The following is a 23861-nucleotide window of genomic DNA, read 5'->3' on the forward strand; positions in this document are numbered from 1 at the left end:
GACGCTTTCTTTTTCTTGTAAAACACTCTGATCTCATGACACATTTCACTTTATAAAACAAAAATTATACCATCTCCTAAAAAAAATTCACTTAAAACCACTCTTTTCTTCTCTTTTTCTGGACCAAAACTAAAATTATATAAAAAACATATGTTTGAATAAAAAAACCACTTAACCTTAATATATATATATAAAAAAAACACAACTGATGAATGAAACGTTGATTTAAAACACACCATATCTCAAAAAAAAAAAACAACACAATGATAGTCCGCAATGTATAACCAATAGACCTGATGAATAGAAGGTTTCTATTTCATCAGTCTAAACCAAAATCATCATAAAAATAAATCAACCCCAGACAGACATATCATTTCCCCAAATTTTTAACCAACCAAAATTTTTATCAGAACGATTGTTATTCAAAACACAATTGACTGAATTTTTATTTTCGTTATTAAACTCAAACCCATTATTAACATTATAATTATTATTATTTTTATTATTCAAAAATTCATTAGGAACATTAACATTAACATTAAATAATTCCTTACCATTCAAATATTCATCGTTATTTGAACCATAAGAAACAGTTGAACCACCACCTGAACTAACAGATGATGATAGATTAGTTGAATGAACAAAAGGATCAAATTTTGATGAAGAGACTAGTTCTTCAACAAAACTATCAGGAGAAGCAGCAACAACACTTTGAAAAACTTGTTGGTTTCCAGATGTAGATGATGGAAACATTTGAGGTTGTGGATGTTGCAACAAAGAAATGTTTTGCATTTGTTGAACTTGCTGTTGCTGAGCTTGCTGAGGCATACCTTTGACCATAGGAGTTGGTGCTGGAGTTGGTAAGTTTCTATTAACAAATCCAGCGGTATTAGCGACTCCTGAACCGTTGAGATGGTTGTTCCCTCCAACAACTTGACGATGAGGATATTGACCATGAGAATGATGGACCCCTTGTTGTTGTTGAGGATGATGATGATGATGATGATGATGATGATGATGAGTAGGAACAACCCTCATTTGATTCTTTTGATGATGAACACCACCATTGTTGTAAAACTTGTTATTGTTTTGCTGATGATGTTGAGTTTGCTTTCTGTAGCGATAATCGAAAAGAGCCTTATTTATGTCTTTGTATTTGTTAGTACGCAGTACTTTGTTGTCTCAAGGTGCAAGTGACTTGGATTCTTCTTCAAGGAATCCGCCATCTTGACCCTTTCTCCATACGTATACTCACCATCTAGTTGAGATCCAAAAGGAGTGATGATCATCTCACGTTTGACCGGTCCCTTTTTCTGTGATTGGTATACAGAAGAAGCCATGCTGATATAGAACAAAGTCCTTTGTTTGTGTAATCTTTTACTTCAAATGAATGTGTAAAATGCTGATTTTGATTGAATCTTGATACGTTTTCTTGTGGTTGCAAAAGACGATGATCTCGCTCCCTATTAAAAAAAAAAACGTCAAGCAAAGAGAAAAAAAAACTGCCCAAAGAAATTTCAGGGAAAATGACCGAAAGGGGAAATTTCGGTAAGCGCAACAAGATACCCGAGTAACGAAGATGACATAATCATTCACATTATTTGCTAGTATACACTCGTTAAAACTAATTATATTAACGTCTTTTGTTCTTTTGTTTGACCTCTTCATCTTTGGTAGGATGTAGTCTAATCAGGTTTGGATACTGTGGATTGTTGAAACTGTAACCTTTACTCCAGTCATAAGATACAGCAATGGCATAAATGCTACCATTTCTGTTGAAAGCAGCAGCTGAAATGGTACCTCCTAGAGATGGGAAACCTTTCAACCTATGTTTAGCATCTTTATCCCAGAAGTGGAAGCAACCATCTGATCCTGCAGTAGCAAATGTACCATACACTGGGTGAGCTGCAATAGAATTCAACGCAAAGATATGACTTTCTGTTCTTCCAGCTTTGGTTTCGTTTTGACGATGACATTTGAATGTAAACCCTGATTTGGCTTGTTCTTGATCATCAATATATTGGAAGGCACATCTACCTTCAATTGAACCTAAAGCGTAACCGTTTGCTTGTGGATAACATGCAATAGATCTTGTTTGCCATTTTAATGGAGACATAGCTTGTTTAGAAATTTGTTGGGGATTGTTCAGGTCAATGATACACACATGTCTTTCAGCTGTACCAACCACTAATAATTTCTGTGAGGCATCCATAGCATAGACTCTTTCTGGTAATTGAATCGTACTAACTGGTTGTGGTTGTCTTAAATCCCAATATCTCAATGTTTTATCCCATGAACCACTAACAACAACTTGAGTATTAGTTGGACCACATTCAACAAAACGAACAGCCTTAACTGGACCATCATGCATACCAATCGTCTGTGCTTGTCCACTTTGAATATCATACAATTTAACTTGTTTATCAGCACCACCAGATATCACCTTGGTACCATCTAATGTCCATCTAGTTGTCAATACTGGAGCGTCATGTTCATATAATGCACGTCCTTCTGTGGATCCAGTTGGTGAAACTTCATATATTCTAACTTTTTTGTCCCACGAGGAAGCTGAAAAGAACTCGGCTTGTGGAGAAAATGCAATATCTGATATAGAATCTTCTGGTGGGTTTTGTACTATAATATCATTTGCCAGATCTGCTTCTGTTGCTTGTGAGGTTGAGGTTGCAGTGCTAGCCGCTGGTTTCCCAAAGAATGACATTCTTTCACTTATTCAACTGGGTAAGCTTGACAAGTTCAATCCAATCACTTTGCGTAGTTTGTGCTGCAATTGGAGAACTAATTGTTGATGTTTTTTTCTCTGGATCATCAAGTTCAAGTTTTTTCCTCAAGAATTTCGCGAAACTTGTTTTGATCAACACCGGGTAAAAATATTGATAGCGCGAACCCGAAACCCAAGAATAAACCAGTAAAAGTGGAAATTTTACAAAGACCCCATATATCTTCAATACAAAGCACGTTCTATCCTTTATGAGCAAAAGTCTAGCTTGGGAAAAGGACCCAAACAGATGGCAAGGAATACCCATTGTTGAGTTCCACAACAACAATTCCAAAACTTTCCACAATAATAACATTGGACAAAAACATTATTCAAATTTATCATCAATTGATTGGGCTCATGAATATGAAAGAGAGAGGCATTTTAAAAAATTCACCAATTCCCAAACTCCATGGCATCGTACCTTACGAAACAGTTATAAATGGGTTGTACTTATAGGGACAGGTGCCCTTATTGGTATTTTAACTGCTTGTTTAGATTATCTATACAAATGGTTGACGGATCTGAAAGGTGGATACTGCAATGAAGGAGCTTATATGACCTACACAAATTGTTGTAAGGGTATAAGGGAAGGTGATGTGTGTGATAATTGGAAACAGTGGGATCAAGTGATACATATTGATAAAAACACGGCTGGTAGCTTTATTTACAAATATTTTCTTTATTTGACCACCTCTTTGATATTGGCCATCTCAACTGCTTTTGTTGTTAAGGATTCATCATTTATTAAGACTTCAGGTATCTCTGAAGCAAAGACAATCATTAGCGGGCTAATTATTAAGGATTTCTTGAGTTTTAAAACATTATTGGTTAAATTTATTGGTCTAACATTGATTGTTAGTTCAGGTATGTGGGTAGGTAAAGAAGGTCCCTTAGTTCATATTTCATGTTGTTGCGCAAATATTTCAATCAAGGCTTTTCCAAGTTTGGATCATAATGAAGCTATAAGGAGAGAATTACTGCTGGCAGCAACAGCAGCAGGTATATCAGTAGCATTCAATGCACCAATTGGTGGTGTTTTGTTTACATTTGAGCAAATGAGCTCTTACTTCAATGCTAGTGATAAAATGTGGAGTTCTTTTGTTTGTGCAATGGCCGGGGTTGTGATATTAAACACATTTAAAGAAGGTGTCGACATTTTAGTCACAATGGAGAACCAATGGTTAAGTATTGAAATGTTTGGGTTTGTATTACTAGGTGTTCTTGGTGGGATATATGGTGCAGTGTTCAACAGATTGAATATGTGGTTTGCCAATCTTAGACAAAAATATATTAGTTCAAAAGGAATCAATTATGAGATTTTAGAGATTATAGGTTTGTCACTTGTCACTTCTGTTTTAACTTATCCATTGATCTTCCCCAGATTACCTCTGACAACTTTAATCACTAGGCTGTACAAAGATTGTGAAGAAGGGGATTCTAATATTGTTGGTGGGTTATGTGGTAACAGTGAAGGTTTTACATTATTAGTTTTCACAGGTATTATTGCTGTTTTCTTGACTTCTTATACATTTGGTACATTTATTCCTGCTGGTGTTTTGATGCCATCACTAGCCATTGGTGCTATTGTTGGGAGATTATTAGGTATCGTTTTCGAAAAGATTCAAAATGCAAACCCAGTTTTGTCATCATTATGTGAGAGGTCAAGCAGATTGTGTATATCTCCAGGTGCTTATGCTGTTGTTGGATCTGCTGCATTTTTGACTGGTGTTACCAAGATGACAGTGTGGGTTGTGGTTACAGTTTTTGAGCTCACAGGTGCACTAACATATGTCTTACCGATCATGATCACTGTATTGGTTGCTAGATGGACTAATGATAAGTTTGATGAGAAAAGTTGCTATGATTTATGGATCAAGTTTTTTGGATACCCTTACTTGACTGAAGTGCAAAAGCCATTACCTTTAATTAAGAGTGGGACATTCATGTCACCCTATGAGAAAGTTGAAGCTATTTTTCTTGAAGACCAGATCACTATCGCCGCGCTTGAATCGGTGTTGGAGTATCCTTATCAAGGTGTACCGGTACTGACAAGTAGAGATGAACCAAAGTTGATTGGATGGCTACCTATTTGTGATTTACGGTATGAATTTGAAAAAATAAGAGGGATCACTGGTATTTCCTCAGATCAAAAAGTTTCATTGGTTAAAGAAGATGATGATGGGAACGATGATAAATATCCAATGCATCACCTGTTGGAAACAAATTACATCAATTTAAGCCCGGACTTACCACTCCCAACACTTGTTGAGTATTTCTTCAAGCTAAAACCAAGATATGTTTTATTTTGTAAGAATGGTGTTTTCAAAGGTTTAGTGACTTTGAAAGATATCTCAGAGATAGCTGAACGAAGCACTGATGAATTGTTGAGAATGTCGGAAAATAATGTTGATAATTTATTAGAAGACATTGAAGAGGATTATAACGCTGATGATGTGATATTTAGGAATGAAATGACAAATACAGCTTGATGATACAGACTTCCCTAAGTATTGTTTGAATGGATATTTTGATGATTTACTTCAGTTGAGAACAGGGAATAGAAATTGACAATATCTGAAAGAAAAAGAGATTATGATAGCGAAGGTGTGAGTATTAAGATGGTTAAACGTTTGAAGTGTATAATGAGTTTATTTTTTCGTTATTACGTTCTAGGACTTCGATTGTAAAATATAACTCGTGGAGAATTGATTTTCCTTTGAGACAAGGATAGGCCTATATGGAGACTGCTGTAATAATTTGATATAGTCTGACGTATCCTCACTTCTTCTTCATAGTATCTGTAGTTTGAAGAGCTTGATCAATGATATTTTTCAACGTTTGTTTTCGAACCCTAGTCCAAAAAATTCGCGGTCTTTCAAGACAAGTACCTGCTTGTCCGGCAAAGGGATACTTGAAAGCCTTTCAAAAGCGAGAGAAGAATCATAACTGTTTTAGGGTCAGGTTCCATTACAAGGCCCTTATGATTTTTCTTATCTGTACTTGGACTGGCTTTCTACCATAACGGACGTTCAAGCTTGAAAACACCAACATGGGCTGAGAAAGAAACTTGAGGCACGGTACCTCATGGCCGGCGATCAAAGTTTAGATTACACTTGATCTTACAAGAAAGATCACCATGAACTTTTAGAAACCCGACCTTAGACCCATAAGGAGGGACAAAAAGGTTGATGTAGGTTCCCTGAGTTGAAACTGTATCACAACTATTTTATTAACCAGTGCTGAATGGAGTTGGTATAGGCTCTACTAATTGTTCATTCACACATTTTCTAGTTACACTTTGTACATGTAGATGTGTACCTGATCGGAGCAGATTGGCATACAGAATCGGGCACCTTGAGACCTTTGCGACCTCTATAACAGAATGCATGGGATTAAACCATTAGAACAAGGAAAAGAAAGTAACAAATGGAACCATAATCAATTACACGTCTCGTCTCTTTCATTGAAGAGGCTAAAGCAGTCTGAAACTTGAAACAACTGTGTTTGTGCGCCGCTAATTAAAGCTTTCTGTCATATATTTACCCTGAATCAATTACGTCAGGTGACTATACACGTGCATCATTCTTTCCTCTTCAGGAAGTGGTTACGCAGCGCTTTTTCCCGTTCTTTTCACCTTTTTCCAAATTTTCACGAGGAGCCCAAACACACGCCAAACAAAAGTGAGAGCTATTGGGAAAGAGAAAGAACGTCTTTTAGACACTCTGCTTTCATCGTATCCAAACACACACCACAAAGTCGTTATACTTAGCGAACAGCTGAACACGAGAGAACTCAATTACCGGGTCCCATTTGATCCCAGTCCAGCTGAAACCGCCACAAAAAGAACATTTCATAAATCTCCTGTCAATTTTATCAGCCATTACTTTTTTTTTCCTACTTTTGGTGTGTTTCTGCCCCCTCTGAACAAATTTTGAGCGCTAGTTTACTATCAACAACACAACAACGTTCTCAAACAACAACAAGTTCAAATTGCCAGAATACCCACAACTTGCTCATACTTCCAGTCACACTCGGGACATTATTCCATTGCCAAACTGCTGCTCACCCAATAGCTACTCATTGAATAGAAAAAGCTGAATCTGTTCATCATTAAGCGCTGCCATGAGTGGTATCCAAAAGCAAAATCATCACCAGCAACAATCCAACCAACAGCAACAACAACAACAGCCACCTCAAAATTTCAACAATAATAATGATGCTTCCAAAAGATTTGTGAATGATTTGATATCTTCCAACTCCAAACAGCTGTTGAATGCTTATGTTTACGATTTTTTGATTAAATCCTCCTTACCTCAGACTGCATCCACTTTCATCAAAGAAGCAGATGTCCCAACTGACAACAACCAGAATAAAGCGGTCAAGAACCCTTCAAAAAAAGAGCTTTTACCCCTGGCAATATCAATGGATGCTCCACAAGGGTTTCTTTACGAGTGGTGGCAAATATTTTGGGACGTGTTTAACGCCAGAACTCATCGTGGTGGTTCTGAAAATGCTCAACATTACTATCATTTACAATTAGTTAGGCAAAGAAAAGAGCATGCGCTACACAGTTCAACGTTCCATGCTGCCCATGCACAAGCTCAAAGTCTGTCTGGAATGCAACATCAACAACAGCTAATGTTACAACAACAACAACATCAACAGCAATTACTAGCTCAGCAACGTCAACATCAACAGATTGGTCACCCAGGTGGTGCAAACGCTGGTGCTGGAAGTGCAAATGCTGGTAACGGTCAACTTCCTGGCCAGTTTGGACCTCAAAATCAACAAGGGTTTGTTCCAAACTTTAATCAATTTGGTCAAAATGACACCTTAATGTCTCCTCATCATCAACATTTGCAACCTTCACAATCACAACAAGAAGTTCAACAACACTTCCAACAACATCAATCACAGTTACTTGCTGGTCAAAAAAGAGGTAATGTTCCTGCTGGTCCTGGATCTATGCCACCTAATTACGCAAGATTGCAACAACAACAAGCCCAAGCTCAATTCCAAATGAACCAAATGAGACAACAACAGTATCCTCAGTTCCAACAGTTCAAGGCTCCCCCAGCTCCCGGTGTACAACCATTTGCGCATCAGCAACCTCCAACACCAGGTGTTCCTGTCACTTCGAATAATAACACTACCAACAATTCAAGCAATAATACTCCAAGTAATAATCCAAGAAATGCTGCTGGTGCAAGTCCGAAGATGAAGCCAAAGGTTGAAAGTTCAAGTAACCATCCTTCACCATTATCAGGTTCTCCATCGACTTTGAATCCAACAATCAACAAGAGTGATCATCCATCACCTTTGGCCAATGTGAAGTCCAACAACAGTACAAGTAACCATCCAAGTCCATTGATCAATCAGACTGATAAAGATAATAACACAAGTTCGAGTGCTAGTGCCTTACAAGATTATCAAATGCAACTTATGTTATTAGAGCGTGAAAACAAGAGAATGCTTGATGGGTCCAAAAAGGATACGAAGAAGGATAAGAACTCTCCACGCTCAACTTCAAAGAATATGCCACCTCCAAAAGTGCTGAAAAATTCAACACCTGCCTCTTCTCCTGCTGTTGGTGCCAAGTCCGTTCCTGAAAGTTCATCCGCTACGACGACAACATCAACCGGTCGTAAGAAGAAAGAACCTAAACCAAGAAAACAAACGAAAAAGAATTCTCAACTGAATAACACTTCTGAGCCACCAACACCAACGACTCCAATGACACCAAACCCAGTTCAAAATAATGCGAACAAAAAGGAATCATCAAATTTGAAGGAGGAAAAAAATTCATCACAACTGACACCACCAAACTCAGAAAATGCAACTAACAATAACAGCACGGAAGAGCAACAACCATCACAATCTCAAGCTCAACAACAGACTTCTAAACAACAAGCTCAGGGTCAAGAAAAGGAGTCTAAACCAAGCGATGAACTGCTGGGGGGTGCATCACAAATGATTTCTGGACACCATTCACAATCCATTTCAAATGAACTCTATAATGATTTTCCATTGTCTGATTTCTCTAATGAATTGGCAGGTGATGAAAATTTCAACCTTGAGAATTTCCTCAATACAGATGGTGGAGATTTAGGAACTTTTGACAGTTATTGGAGAGATAGTGTTGAAGCAACAGATTGATCTTTTCTTATTGGGTTTTGGTTTTGGGTTTTAGTATTATTAGTGGGTTTTCATGTGAGTTTTTAAGCGAAAACACTTTTGTTAATTGTTTCAATCATTGGACTTACTCGTAAGATACCGAGAAGTTATATTTATATTAGTTTGTATTCTAGATGACATTAATTATAGTTAATTTTCATTCCAAATGGGATATTGTAGATACTACATGTAATCTTGAATTACAATATGTTCTACTTTATAATTATATCTAAACAAAGATAATCATCTCTTTTTTTTATCATCTTCAACAACATCATCACATTTTCCTCTAGAATTAAAATAATATCCCATCACCACAAAGAGATTAATAGATAATAGTATTCCTGAACTCAACTTGGTTGACGGAAACACATTCCAGCACCATTCATGAGCCATAAATATAAAAATAGACAAATACCAAGGGAAATTACTCAAATATAGTAAATATGGGAAAGACCAACTATACCATGACAAAAATTGATAATGTAAACTTCTTGAACAGATAACACCAATTAAGTTACAACTTGCCAAAACTCCAACAACATACACAGGAGCTCTTGTTGGGTTATTTATAACATGGTTTGGTGAGATTGTTGGATGGAAAACCTTGAATAAATCAGTGATCAATGCCTTTGTGGATTTTCCTGAACAATAAGGAGATGCCCATTTAGTGAAAATGAAAACTAACAACAAGGCACCGTGAATGAATAGTAATAAGTGATGGAATGTGCTTGAATTGAAAATGTCTTCTGATAAAAATCTCCAGTTAACGGTCCATTCATACAGGAATTTTCTTTTAAAGTCGAACGCATTAGCAAGGTAGCTAGCTCTAATCTCATCACCACTAAATAAGAAGTTCCAACTGAGCAGAACTTGGACAAGCCCAACCACAACTAATGGGACTAATGACCTGACTAATACTTCATCATTTAAAAAGTAAACAACAACACAAAACCCTGGCAAGTAAAGTAAGGCATTCATTTTAATTGAGATGGCAGCACCATAAAACACAGCGCTCACTTGATTTGTCAAGAATTTTGAAAGCTTTTTGTTGGATTGTCTGAAAACAGTTGCATTCTGTAATGTTAAAACAGTCAACACCATAAACAATGTGGTGAAACAATCATTGAACAGTCTCAAGACGTAGATTGAATGTAACCGCTTGGACAAAACCAACAAGTACACCACCCAAGGTGGAACATCTAGTCTCAAATAAATTCCAAAGACAATCAACAGAGTCAAAACATATAGCCACCCAAAGAATGCTTGACCAAGGGGAACGTTCTCAGTACCAAAAGTTAACCATGACAAAAATCTGTAAATCCAAACATGACCAGCTGGGTACACCAATGGACCAGTGCCACCAAAGATATGAGCATAATTGAGCTCACCGTTTTTAATTATCGTGATCTGTTCCATATATGCTGTATAATCAATCTCTGTATCTTGTAAACTTGTTAGTTGATTTCTCAAACTAAAGAAATGTTGAAAACTTACATGAAACCAAGCCTCTAATTATCTTAACTGCAATTGACTCAGTAGCTAATAAAACTGGAATGATGACCTTATTAAACTCAGGATTGAAGATCAATTGATTTATACCGTAAATTATATCATTAATCACATTTTGAAGTGTGAATTCGGGAAGTTTGTTTTCTTCCTGTTCAGTTGTGATTTTCTCTTCTGAACTTGGCGGGCCATTGACCCCTTCCCTTGGTGGATGATCAACCGACGACATGGCAAGTTATGTGCTCTTTGGACCTTCGATTATAGCGTTATGATGAAGGGGAAGAGATAGAAGTGATTCAGTTTACACTCGGTTGTGTTCGCGATTTTGATTTTTTGGCTAATGACACGAGAATTATGACAGAACTCGATGATTTGGACGGGTAAAAAGATCACTTTCGCGAACTATATGCACATACTTTTTCATTTTTACATACATTTATTTTAATTTTATACAACACACTAATGTACAAGTCTTCAAGGACATTCATCATTATATCAGTTGATTGATATACGGGGGAGGATACTCTAGATGTCACTGCTGATCATCAATAGAGGTTTGCAAAATAATTATTAAAAAAGGTGACTGTCAAGTTCTCTTCATAATTTCTGAACCGACAGCTTGGTGGTTATCTTCATGTTATTCTGAATCTTAAGTGTTACTTGGGAAATGAAGCCAATCATTCAAGTAATTGTAAGTCAAATTGAAATTTGGGTCTCCCAATAAAGAATTCATCAAGTCGTCCTGCTCCCAATCAATTTGTGGCACACCCATTACAGGCATTTCACCATCAAAGTTCAATGATGGTTGACCCTCAGAACCAGGAACATTAACCGGTGCTTGTTCTTGTTCTTGTTGTGGCTCTGGTTCGCTAATAGCTTCCGGTTCTCTCTTTGATGGAGCTGCTGCTTTGGCAACTTTAGCGTGCTCACCAAGAGGCAAGTAATTAATCTTACGTGCTCTCTTTTTTCTGTTTTCTGGTGCTGGTGCTGAATCTTCTGCTGCTCTTTTCAACTTTGGTGATCTTTCAGGTGTTGGTGGAGTGTATTTTTTGTTTTGACCAGAAGAACCACTGACATATGCTGCAATTCTTTTTAACTCACTTTGGTCATTGCTAAGAAGGAAGGGATTAAAATCTTTATCGCCGTTAACTGCTCTTCTCAAGTGACCCAATGATTTCATGAATCCTTCAATTGATAAAGGTTTGAAATAATTATATAAAATTTCATCTTTTGTGGTGTCAGCAACTTGGGTATGGTATATCTCCCCGTTTGGATTGGAACAATTATGATGGCAGGAATGAACATGTCTCAAATACGCTTTGAATGGGTTTGGATCTTTACCACCGATGTTGAACTTGAATTGTGCAAGACAAGCGGCTTCTTGTCCACGAACATTATATGGGCAAATACAATTTAATCCAAGGACTGGTGATTTTTCCCCGGTCAAACTAAAACCAATAAAAGGATTTTCAACATATGCTTCTTTAAGAACACCGTGAACTTGCGCAAGATGATGTTCATATTGAGCGTGCAAAGTATCATAGAATTGTGGTTGGTTTTGATCAATTTGTACCTTCTCACCATCACGGTACTTGAGTTTATATGAAGGACCCAAGTGAGAATACTCGAATGGATCACAAATTGGACATAAGAAGTATGTGTTCATTTTAAAATGTGATGGTGAAGTTGAGTTTTTTTCCTTGCGTTGAAAACAAATCTCTTCAGGAATAAGTTTTCCATGCGAAGAGGCATTGTGGTTTTCATATTGTTTCAGTTCGTTGATAATTGGATCTTTTGCACCATAGATCTTAATAAATTTTTCCTTAAATAATTCCAAGTTGTTATAGCCATGAACTTTTTGAAAGTTTGAGACTTCCAAACAATGACTTGGAATGGTTTTACCTTTTTTTTCGAACTTTTCAAAGATTTTATACATGATGTATTGGTATGATTTTGGGTAAACTATATGATATATCTATCAAAGAGTTTATGGTTGGTGATGGTTTATCTATTTGGATGTCAAACAGATATGATGAATGGTGAGGAAGAAAGAGGTTAGAAATTCTTTGGACAAGGAGGGATGGGTTCATCGTTTATATAATTTTTTGGTTACATTATCCATATTCTGTTCAATTGGTGAATTAACGTGTAAACCATTCATATTCTGTCAACTTTATTGTTTTTGATTCTGTTGGTTTTGAAAAATTACTTGATTCAGTATCACACCGTTGATGTCAATGTGGTTCCGATATGAGATCAATTGAAGATTGACAGGATCGTGCATAATTGTTCTCTTTGTTTCATCAATCCAACAGAGAATTCCGTTCGAAATTACCAAAAGTAGATACAGTTTTCTGTCAAACCATCTTCCAAAGAATTTATCTCAGGTCAAATTCGCGAAAATATCAATAAATCGCAGATCGCGAACTAGATCAAGATACGCGATGTTTTTGTGTCAACCTTTTAGATTCCAAATTCAGCAATTTCTGTTAACCTTACATGAAAAATATTTGTTTCCAGCCTAAATAGAAGTGACCAGACTCGACCATTTAGGTTGAATGAGAAGGAAAATCATAAATAAGGTTAAAGAAGTGAGACCAGGAGATCATATCAAGCTGCATTTGAAGTTTAATTCTAGTGTTAATGTTTCCCAAATTGTTAAGCTGTCAAGGTGTCAACCGTTTGATGCTGGTCGAGTTATACTGTCAAAAGGCGAATACTGAACCACATGAGAGCATGTAATTATAATCAACTTGCTGTGCAATTTTAATCATAGGACAGTCATTATGATTAAAGGATGTTGATTAATCAGTACGGAAGTTCAAGATGTGCGTAAGAGTTGTTTACGGTTATGGGGAAACGTCAAGAAAGTAAAGCTGAGATGTTTGATTCTGGTTTTGTATGTCTCAGACCATTTGATGATCCAACGATGGCTACACATAACTCTATAACAAATGTGTATAATATTAACAAAGAAACATCTCTAATCTACATAACAATCCTCAGCAAAAACTTCTATCAACCAACAAAAGATGCTTATGAAATGACTTGTTTCAAAACTTGATTTTGGGAAGCAACGCTAGCATATTTAGTATCCAAATACTTCAATAAGTCAATAACTTTAGCCTTCAACTCTGGTGTTTCGAATTGTTTAAATCTATCAATGTTTTCTTCTCTACCTAGAGTAGATTCTCTTTCTAATTTTTCTTTTTCAAATTCTTTCAAGAAGACATCTGCGAAAAGTTCAACAACCTTTGGAGTAAATTGAACAATCTCTTCATTTGAATCTTGGTACAACTTGACGATTAATTCAAAAATTGGGGTATTTTCTTCAAATGCTGATTGTAAAGGTAAATGCTCAAATAAAACAGGTAGAATAACGTTCAATGGAGCGGCATCTTGTTGTTTTAGGGCTAATCTAGCAACACAACCACATGCATTTGCGTATGATCTATGAATGACATCTTTAGTTTCTTCATCATCTTCATCAACATTAGCTTCTTGTTTTTGAACTTTTGATAACAAAGTGGATAATAAGTTGAAAATATCTGGGTATGAACCTGAGTAGTTGTTATTTGAGTAAAAAATTAAAATACCGATACCATAAGCGGCATTACCTCTAACTTCAACAGATTTATCACCTTGTAGTCTTGTTGTGAACAATTGTAAAAATTCATCAGTGTATGGATTGGATTCTTTTAATCCTGAACCAATTTCAGCGAGGGCACCAATAGCTGAAACTCTTTTGTTTTTACTTTTTGATGTGACATTAGCAGCAATGATATCTTTGAAAGAGGCAAAGATTTTGTTGAAATCTGGACCTAAAGCTAAAGATAAGTTAACTAAAACTTCTAAAGCACTTTCGAATAACATAGCATCAGTTTCTGAAGCATCTGCATCTTCATCTTCTGGAACCTCATCATCATCAAGAGTTTGACATAAATGTTCACCTTTCAAAATGTTCATCAACTCAACACATAATTGTTCTAAATATTTACTATCACCATTATCAATGATAATAATAGCACCATATCTTTTGATTAATTCAGTGAATGAATCTAAAATAGCAGCAACCATGGACAATTCATATTCTTCACCTAAGGCATTGACGGATAATTCTCTAGCATGCTTAATCAAGTTCAAAATGTTAGTGTCAACATATGATCCACTTGGGACACCGATTGGGTATTTACCATTGGTAACACTGGTGGTGATGAAAGCTTCAACAACTTTCCACAAAGCAGATAAAGCAGTTTCTCTCATACCATAAGAATCTTGAGCTTGTGTAGATAAGATAGTGACAGATTGTTCAACATAGTCAGCAAAAAGTTCTTTGGTACCTAAGGCCAATTCAGATAAGGCAATGGCAGCAATTTCCTTTTCAATGGTAATACCAGTATGAACTTGAAATTTGTTGGCAAGATCTTCGTCATCATCATTGAATTCATCTTCTTCACCAAAGTTAACATTGAATTCTTCTTGTTCCAAACATTTGAAAATTTCAGGCATGATGTTTGGTAAGAAAGCAGCAAAGTCTTTTTTGTAAACTTTAGCCATGTTAGTGATGAAGGCGAAACCTGATTCTCTTAATCTTGAACTTTCAGAGTTGATTGAAGTATAAGCAGCATCAACTAATGGTTTAGCATATTGACTGAAAGATTCTGAACCGACAGCTCTAGCCATGGTGGAAATGTTTTCAAAAGTCAAAGCTCTTAATTCAATGTCGTCTTCAGATAAACCTTCAACGGAAGCAGAGTTTTGAATAAAATGTTGTAAGATTTCAACAGATTGGTTGAAATATGGTTTGAATGAAGTACCGGCAGCATAGGCAGCTGAACCAATAGCTGAGACAATGATAGATCTTAAGCTTGAAGTATCAGTAACTTGCAACAAGTGGAACAACTTGTTCATCAATGGTTCAAGGAATTTTTGGATAGCATCATGAGACATAAACTCAATCAAAGAATCTAATGAAGTACAAGCATATTTGTAAACAACAGCATTAGTAGCACCATCAATAATACTAATAATTAATGGTAACAATTGCTCGTGGTATTCGGCCAACAAATCTTGTAATTCAGTGGTTAGTTGAGCCAATGAACGTAAAGCACTGACTCTAACAATTAGTTCTGAATCTTTCAAACCGGTAACAATAACTTCAACAATTTTTTCCAAATGAGCACTGTAGAAGTCTGGTGCACCGGTAGCAGTAGCACCAATGGCCAAATAAGCAGCTCTTCTTTCAAATTGATTGGATGAAGTCAACAAGTGTTTTAATTGTTCAAAGATTGGTGTAACAACTTGGGATGGTGGAAGTTCAGCTGAGGCAACAGTCAATAATCTCAATGCTAAAGTTGATGGCTCATTTTCTTCGTTTTCATTTTCGTCATCATCATTAGCTAACTCGGCTTCAATGTCAATTTCTTCAGAAGCAATCTTTAAAGCAGCCAAAGTGATATCACGACCTAATTTCTTTGAAGAAATTTTGGTTTTTCTGAATGTAACAGCAGAGGTTAAAAATTGGAAAGCAAAGTTTCTAATTTCATCATCTAATTGACTGTTCAAGGCAATTTCAGTCATGATTTGAATCAAAACAATCAGACTATCACCAGTTAGTTTAGTATCTAACAAGATCAAGTCGTTGAAAGAGTTGAAGATTTGTTTGGCAACAACTTCATCACTAGCAGCAATGACTTCTTTCAAGACTTCAACCATTGATGGAATCAAGTTTTTGAAAGCATTAGCTAATTGATTGTCGATGTTCAAATGTGATTCAATCAAGTTAGCAACTGAACCTAAAGCTAAAACGGAGTTGACTCTAACATCACGACTAGATTGATCATGTAAAGTTTTAGCGAATAATTCAAGGAATGATGTAACATGTTGTTCAAGTTCTGGTAAATTACTTTCTAACAAAGACAATAAAACAAAAGTAGCAGTTTCTTTGTGTGCAACATTTGAATCATCAGTGGCAGCTGTGACTAGTAAAGGTAACAATGATTCCCATTTATTGTTGGATAATTCAAATTCAGCAATAGCAGCAATGACTCTTGAATCAGCATGACGGATAATTTTAGATTGTTCTTTGAAAGTGGTATTCAAGATGGATTCTTTGATTTCATCTTTAACACTTTGGGCAGCAGTTTCCCAGTGTTTGTTGACCAATTTTCTGGATTCAACAGCAGCTAGTTGTCTAATTTGCTCGTTGGTGTTGTTTTGTAAAATAAAGATAATAGCTGGTAAAGTAGCTGGGTTTGGGTAGAATTCATTTGAAAGCTTATTAGTAGCAGCCTTGATTGCAGCTGAATCTGGCAAAGTGACCTGAGTCAAGGTCTCTTGCAAACTGTTGACAAATTGTTGATCCATGATTGAAACAGAGAAACCTTCAAAGAAGAATGGATCTTGTGTAAAACAATACAAAGGACTGGAATGTTATACGTCTATGTGTATAAAGATTTTTTTTTGATCCTGCAATTTTTTCGACACGGGTAACCACATTTGTGGCGCGAACCGCGATGAGCTTTCGCGAAATTTACAAATGAATACCCAAATTTTGTGACACATAATTTTGCATCTACAATTTTGATAAAAACTCATTAAATATCCATTAAAACCATATTGTATACTACACCTTTTGAGGAAATGTCACAAGTTACGCCGTGGAAGATAGGTCAGCTTCTATCTCATCAACCAATTCATCAATGTTCTCAAATTTCAAATCGCAAGAGATTGAAATCAATCTTCTATAATTGTTCATTTTTTTGTTGATACTTTGTTCTGTCAACTCTGTCAAAATGTTTTCAACTATCTTTCTTCTGTTGAACTGTAGCCTTGTTAGCTCAAGAGCCAGCTCAAACTCATTGGCATTATCATTGATCAAATTAATGGATGATTCCTCTTTATGAACCAATTTTGCTAAACTTAAAGCTTGACTTCTCTCTATAACTTTATTCAAATGTTGAGTCTTACGTTCTGAGTCTTTTTCCAAGTTGCTAATATTTTGTAACAATTCATTTAATGATGACCCATTATCAATCTGATCCAGCACAATTCTATTTTGTTCATCGGTTGTTCTGATATCTAATTCCAAATCTTCCAAAACTGTCTTTGTATGTTCACTTTCTTCTTCTTTATTTTTCAGCTCATAATCATAAGCATCAGCTAATGAACTCAACATAGAGGTGAAAATTGGTCCCACTTCCTGTAATGGTAAGCTTGGAATAGGTGGGATTTCAGCAGATTCCTCTTTAATTGGACTTGTTATAGTTTTTTTCTTCTCACTTGGTTCCGTTTCTTTCGCACCAAATCTCTTGAGCAGATTCACCAATTCCAAATTACCAGAGAATTGAGCTAGTTCTAAAGCTGTATTACCTTTGATATCATGATGATTCACCACAATTCTCAACAAATTTTCATTCCCTTGTGCTAATTTATTCAATATTATTTCCATATAATATTTTGAAGTATCATATTTTGTCTTTATTGATTCACAAATATAATGCATTGGTGTACGTCCACTTTTATCAGGTGTATATAAACAATTCTTCATCAAATCAACCAACTTGTTAAAATTATTTTTTTGGAAAGAATTGTTGAAAAAAATGGAACGAGAAACACAATTCAAGCCAGATACATTTGGAGTTAAAGGATCAGAACCATGTTTTAATAGTAATTCAATTAATGGAACATTAGCCATAGCACTTGCCCAGTGTAATGGAGTATGACCTTCTTCGTCAATTGGTTCATTGAAATCAAAATCACTAGGTGGATGATGCAAAACTTGAGGAACTTCATCTGATTCGTTACTAAAGAAATCAATCAAACTTTCCGTGTAAATTGCTTTATGGTTCTTCATTTCACTGGTGGTATCATTAGGAGATGAATGACCTGAAGAAATTGAAGTGTCTGAATCTCTCATGACTTCATCCATTTGAGTTGATAATGATCCATCATCTTGAGACCAATTTTCATGTTGTCCAGCTGATCCATTAGATCTATGTTGTTGAAATCCTTGTTGTTGCTGTTGCTGAGGATAGAATTGTGGTTGTTGGATCACAGGTTGATGCGGTATGTTTTGTTGAGGGTATCCAGCTCTTTGATTATACCCAAAGGCTTGAGCTTGTGGTTGTTGAGGTTGGAATTGATGATATTGAGGTGGTTGTTGGGAGGGAACTGATGAATACTGTTGTGCAGGAGCATTTGTCTGGAAAGTATGTCTCAATGGTTCATTCAGTTGTTGAACAGGTTGTGGCCGTTGTTGATGTTGTTGTTGCCAAAACATTTCATCTTGACTTTGAGATGCCATTTGAGAAATATCACTATTTTGTCTACTTTGTTCTTCCAATCTAGCCTTTTCGAGAGCAGCAGCAGCAGCAGCTTTCTTCTTTTTGGTATTGTATGTTCTTTTAGGCTTCTTCAATGGGCTTTCAACATCACTATTCACACTTGGCATTGGAGTAGCTTTCACAGGTTTAGCTCTTCTCTTTAGTGGGTTATTTGGATCTGGGACATAAGACAGAATTGGTGCCATTTGATCAGTAATATTGTACTTGTGAGCCAAAGGACGCGCAACTTCTAGTGGAATCCATGTCCCTTGAAAACGACCATAACCACCTTGAATCTTTTCATGGACGCCCTTTTGCACTTCTTTTTCTAAAATTCTTGTTCTATGAGCCTTTGGAAACTTAGCTGCTTTCAATATTTGAGTGGCATTAACCCAGTTATCGGTACATCTTCTCATAACCGGCACTTCTTCAATGAAGCACTCATAGACATCAATCTAAAAAAATTGTTAGCATTGATCTGATCTTCAACGTTTAGTTAGATACATACATTTGAATATGTAGACAAATATAAGTTATCAGTCATTATTTCTTCAAATTGTGTGCTTTAGTGGGTCTCAAAGCCCTATAATACTGAATAATAATGTCTTGAGGTATTAGAAATGGTTCAAAAAGCCAAAATGGAAAAAGCTCTGAGCTATTCAGTAGTAAAAGGAAAGGGGGTATATATAGAAGAGCTTTCAGCAAGGGAAAGCCAGGTCTTGAGAAGCAAAAAACGTAGCAAGTTGTTTGAGCTTTTGAAGCGAGTTTGGTTTACCGTTAAGTGAGTTTGGCACCTCTCTTTTCATCCATGAGAAATTCCCTTACGCGTAAATGAAGTGCTGTTTTTTTTTCAGACAAGCGTATCTCTTTTGGGAAAATTAATTACACACCGCGTCTTTCCGAAAACACTGGAGACACAATCTTTGAATTTTCTTTATGAGAACTATTTCTAGTATTTCTGAATATACTATGCTCTTGATTAGAGACTTTAATGAGTTTAGATGGTGCTGAAGAGAAACTTAGAAGATGATAAGCATTGTCACGTGACTTGGAAGTTTGTATTATGTAATCACTGAGGCGATTTAATGAGTTATACGTCTCTTTGAAAGCTAAATTGAATTTGATATATCATCATCGCTTTCATTGAGCTTAATACTACTTAGTGATTAATATGCAGAGTAGGTCAGGAGAAACCACGTGCAAAAATACGAATTACACTAGATAAAGTCATACAATTGTTGACACTTCTCATTTTGGCAGGTGAAAGAAGAACAAAGGTGTGGTCCACTCTCAAAAAGCCTCAAAAGCAAAAACTTTCAGAAAGTATCTTATATCTCATAGAAACCTCAAATGTATTTTTCTACTCCTTTTATATCCAAAATTGTTATTAAGTTGTTTAATTCTGATTGATGATCATGTATAAATTGTTTTCGCGGTTGGGTGAATTTTTGTGTGTGGCGTCCACCAATTCTGTTTGTCGAAAGTGAGTTTTCAATTTTTTGGTTGACTGTGAGATAAATTGATATAGCAAGAGCATAACTGAATCAAAGGAAACCAAATAATGGTATGTTTCATTGATGGTTACTATCCTTGTACTTACTAACATGCTCTATTTCAGTTACCTTTATACCTTTTAACGGCAGCCAAGGGCCAGCCAACTCTTGTGGAATTGAAATCTGGTGAAACAATTAATGGTGTTTTGACTGAAATTGACAATCTAATGAATCTAACTTTAACTGAAGTCATTGAAACTAGTGCAGTATGTATGAATGCGCATTCGTTTGAAGTATCTTATACTAACATACCCCCTTCAGAATGGTGAATCGTTTTTGAAAATACCTGAAATATTTGTCAGAGGTAAAGATATCAAATATTTACGATTACCAGAAGAGTTAATAGGAGAAATCAAACAACGTAATGTCCAAAATCAAGAACAACGTTATCAAAGAAATAGAAACAATAACAACAATAATGATAATAGAAATAATAACAAGAACTATAACAATCAAAGAAGAAGCTATAACGCTAATGGTGGAAGATATAATCAAAATCGTAACAACAACAACAACAACAATCGTGGGGGTCGTTACAATAATGACCAACGTCAACAACATGGCCAACAACAACAACATCAGCAACAATCACAACAGCAGCAATGAGTGTTCCATGTTTTCGTTTGAATGTTTATTTTTCGGGTTTTAAGGGTGCATGAATTAATTATGGTAACGATGTATAATAGATACCTACTTCTTTTTTTTTGTTACAAACTGTAAATTTGAACCCGTCTTCGACTCTTAAAATATATATATGAATAACTTTGTCTATATGGTTTGTCTCTATGAATGGAAAATTGGTAAATGCTATTAATTGGAGAACTGAAGAACTGAAATTTTACTCAACTCCCATGCTTTTGAAATGAATAATAATAAGATGTTTTTATGAAATGTAATTGGTTTTAAATGACTTGGGTTTAATCTGCTTTTATAGCTCCATAGATCTTATAAATGAATAATGAAGCAGCAAATAAACCTAAAGAACCAGTTGCCAACCCAATCAATGCACTCAATATGGTTGTATATGAGAAGAACAATATTATGGATGAAAAATCAGTAACTTTTAGATGACTAAAGAAATAATATACTGAATAAACTTCAATATACCAAGCAACACTTGAACCTATCCAAAATGATCTCCATTGCCATTTCCAATCACCATATATCAATGACAAATAAATAGCAACAATAACACTTTCAGCAACAACAACACTCAATAAAAGTATGGTGAATGATAAAAATCCATACATATAATAAAATGAAGTCTTTTCCATCCAAATTGATCTGAAAACAAATAATAATTCAACATAGATTGTACCAAATGGAATTAATCCAAAGACCGGAATTGCATAAATGAACTTTGTAAACTTTGGTTGAGGTCCAATTGATTTTGCACTAGTTGATAAATTTGCATTAGTCTTTGCTGGTGGTTTTCTATTACCTAAAACACCACCAATGATTGATAATGGAACTTCAAGAATTAAAAGAAATGTAATCAATAAAACAACAGTACCGAATGGTAAAGCAACTGAAGAATCCTTAGCCCAAACAATACAGTTCAAAATCAAAACTGAAATTAAAACAATAAATGGTAATGTACCACCGAAAAGAATTGAAAATGAAATATAATTCTTGATGCAAACCTCATTTACAAATGATTTATAAAACCTTATACCTGAATAACCAGCAGCTGTTCCTCCAATGATAAATAAAGTCAATCCACAACTCAATACACTGTTTCTGATATTTGGACCTAATAATCCTGTTGTGGAAACAATCAAAACACCAATAATTGTGAAAAACACTTGGACACCAGCAGCTAGAGCAATTGAAAGTAATAATGGTCTTTTAGGCTTTCTGAAAACATCATTTGAGATTAGTTTCCAACCTGAATTGTTGAAGTTGTCACTTTTGTCACTCTCAATATCAATATTACCAGTAGCTATATCAATATTACTACTGTTATAAGTTTGAATATCACGATTCAGAGTTCTAAGCAAGACAACACCAACCACAGCCGATAAAAAAGAAACCAAAACTAATGAGTTGATTAATGATAGCCAATGGATATGATCATCATTCACTTCACCAGTGTAATATAGGTTCCATCTTTCACTCCATGAAACTTTATCTTCTTCTCTCCAATAAACAGCATAAGTGAACGGAATCACAACATTTTCTTTATTTTCAAGATCAAGTTTAAAATTATCATGGTTTTTAGAAGCACCAGGACAATGGAAATCATTCACACTTCTTGGATAGACCTCAAATCCCACAATTGTTCGTTTACCATTCTTTTCAGTATGGAATCTAATAACCAACATGACATGGTTATGAATAAATGTTCCACCATCTCTAACAAATCCTAATGGGAACCCTGCCGCATAATATTTTTTATTATCAGTAGAGCTTACAAAAGTGGTTGCACCTGGTAAATCATCAATTTGCCATTCAACAACGTATCCACTTCTGATCAATTGATCTGCTCTTTTTATAGCATCTGGCTTTGTTATACGATCACATAACCTATGACATGAGGCGTCTTGGTTGAAATTTAGGATATAATCTGACCCCCATATTCTATCACCTCTTATAACTTCATTTAGAGATAGATGTAAAGGTCTAGCATCTTTAGTTGGAGGACAAATAAACGGAAGATCATAGTATGCATATGGCAATTGTGTTGTATCTGATTCGACTCTATTCACCAGCAAATTCACTTTTTCTCCCTTTTCGTAATAGTTTGGAGTCCATCCTGTTTCAAGAATTGTTAGTATATCTTCAATCTAGAAACCTTAGATCTAGCTTGTTTCCAGTTATTCAGGCACAGACAACGCGAAATATTGGAAGGCAGCCAGACAAGCGAATCAACACGTACCGAAAGGGTCCCAGGCAAGCGTGGAATGTATCACACAGGCCAGCAGCACCACCACCAATTGAAAATTCATGGTGTATTGAAATATATCAAATTTTTAACGACCTGAGTTCTGTTTATTTAGACAATTAACAAAAAATTGTTGTTTTGGTTTTGCTGTTCCTCAAAATTTGGTCGTTCACTCGCCAAATTTCACCATCTCGATTATGTAATCGGTCTGGCCTTTTCGCCTTTTTTCTTGTTTTGTTTTTGTTTTGGTTTTTGACAGAATATCCTCTACTGTGTGTATATAAGGTAATTCCGATGTTCTATTAATATACATATAATGTTACAATTAGTGGATTCTTGATTCTTCTTATAGTTGATGTGAAATGTTGAGTATTGATGAATTGTGCATAATTGGTTATTCTGGTTATGTAATACCTGACATTCCCCCCCTCATTTCTGAGTATTTATTGAATGTAATAATATTAAATATGATGAAACTTGATTTGGAACTATATTGTGTTGTCTTTTGTTAACCGGTGTTCAATTGGTTGTGATTGAATATGAAAGAATGAGTGAAGTACCTATAGATTTAAAAAGGAATGATTCTTGAATGGTGTGGAGGTTAATGTCTTTTGAATTTCAGGACCTGAGTATTTCTT

At 35.6% G+C, this 23861-nt stretch overlaps 10 protein-coding genes across 10 annotated transcripts; 3 read left to right on the forward strand and 7 right to left on the reverse strand.

Annotated features, from left to right (window-relative positions):
• Positions 1–351: 351 nt before the first annotated feature.
• WICANDRAFT_80935 (uncharacterized protein) lies at positions 352–1340 on the reverse strand (the record flags this gene model as incomplete). Its single annotated transcript, XM_019185147.1, has 2 exons — positions 352–1148; positions 1256–1340. The coding sequence occupies 2 exons, from the start codon at positions 1338–1340 to the stop codon at positions 352–354; spliced, it is 882 nt and encodes a 293-aa protein (XP_019036811.1).
• A 293-nt stretch (positions 1341–1633) lies between these two features.
• GLE2 (RNA export factor GLE2) lies at positions 1634–2719 on the reverse strand (the record flags this gene model as incomplete). Its single annotated transcript, XM_019182310.1, has 1 exon — positions 1634–2719. The coding sequence occupies one exon, from the start codon at positions 2717–2719 to the stop codon at positions 1634–1636; it is 1086 nt and encodes a 361-aa protein (XP_019036812.1).
• Positions 2720–3105: 386 nt separating this feature from the next.
• WICANDRAFT_17401 (chloride channel protein) lies at positions 3106–5160 on the forward strand (the record flags this gene model as incomplete). Its single annotated transcript, XM_019180739.1, has 1 exon — positions 3106–5160. A coding segment is annotated over one exon (2055 nt), but the record flags the coding sequence as incomplete, so codon positions are not given.
• Positions 5161–6901: 1741 nt separating this feature from the next.
• WICANDRAFT_80938 (uncharacterized protein) lies at positions 6902–8935 on the forward strand (the record flags this gene model as incomplete). The annotated part of the gene is made up of 1 exon (XM_019185148.1): positions 6902–8935. One exon carries the CDS (start codon positions 6902–6904, stop codon positions 8933–8935), a length of 2034 nt encoding a protein of 677 aa, XP_019036814.1.
• Positions 8936–9241: 306 nt separating this feature from the next.
• ALG3 (dolichyl-P-Man:Man(5)GlcNAc(2)-PP-dolichol alpha-1,3-mannosyltransferase) lies at positions 9242–10598 on the reverse strand (the record flags this gene model as incomplete). The annotated part of the gene is made up of 2 exons (XM_019180851.1): positions 9242–10398; positions 10451–10598. Coding segments are annotated over 2 exons (1305 nt in total), but the record flags the coding sequence as incomplete, so codon positions are not given.
• A 513-nt stretch (positions 10599–11111) lies between these two features.
• On the reverse strand, positions 11112–12398 carry WICANDRAFT_80940 (uncharacterized protein; the record flags this gene model as incomplete). Its single annotated transcript, XM_019185149.1, has 1 exon — positions 11112–12398. The coding sequence occupies one exon, from the start codon at positions 12396–12398 to the stop codon at positions 11112–11114; it is 1287 nt and encodes a 428-aa protein (XP_019036816.1).
• Positions 12399–13498: 1100 nt separating this feature from the next.
• On the reverse strand, positions 13499–16828 carry KAP123 (karyopherin KAP123; the record flags this gene model as incomplete). Its single annotated transcript, XM_019185941.1, has 1 exon — positions 13499–16828. The coding sequence occupies one exon, from the start codon at positions 16826–16828 to the stop codon at positions 13499–13501; it is 3330 nt and encodes a 1109-aa protein (XP_019036817.1).
• A 286-nt stretch (positions 16829–17114) lies between these two features.
• SWI4 (SBF complex DNA-binding subunit SWI4) lies at positions 17115–19241 on the reverse strand (the record flags this gene model as incomplete). Its single annotated transcript, XM_019182333.1, has 2 exons — positions 17115–18553; positions 18899–19241. Coding segments are annotated over 2 exons (1782 nt in total), but the record flags the coding sequence as incomplete, so codon positions are not given.
• Positions 19242–20401: 1160 nt separating this feature from the next.
• On the forward strand, positions 20402–20720 carry LSM4 (U6 snRNA complex subunit LSM4; the record flags this gene model as incomplete). The annotated part of the gene is made up of 2 exons (XM_019180925.1): positions 20402–20545; positions 20601–20720. Coding segments are annotated over 2 exons (264 nt in total), but the record flags the coding sequence as incomplete, so codon positions are not given.
• Positions 20721–21256: 536 nt separating this feature from the next.
• Positions 21257–23644, reverse strand: TMN3 (Tmn3p; the record flags this gene model as incomplete). Its single annotated transcript, XM_019183840.1, has 2 exons — positions 21257–23094; positions 23638–23644. 2 exons carry the CDS (start codon positions 23642–23644, stop codon positions 21257–21259), a joined length of 1845 nt encoding a protein of 614 aa, XP_019036820.1.
• Positions 23645–23861: the final 217 nt, after the last annotated feature.

Source organism: Wickerhamomyces anomalus (genome assembly GCF_001661255.1).
Source record: "Wickerhamomyces anomalus NRRL Y-366-8 unplaced genomic scaffold WICANscaffold_6, whole genome shotgun sequence".
In the NCBI taxonomy this organism is placed as follows: Eukaryota; Fungi; Ascomycota; class Saccharomycetes; order Phaffomycetales; family Wickerhamomycetaceae; genus Hansenula; species Hansenula anomala.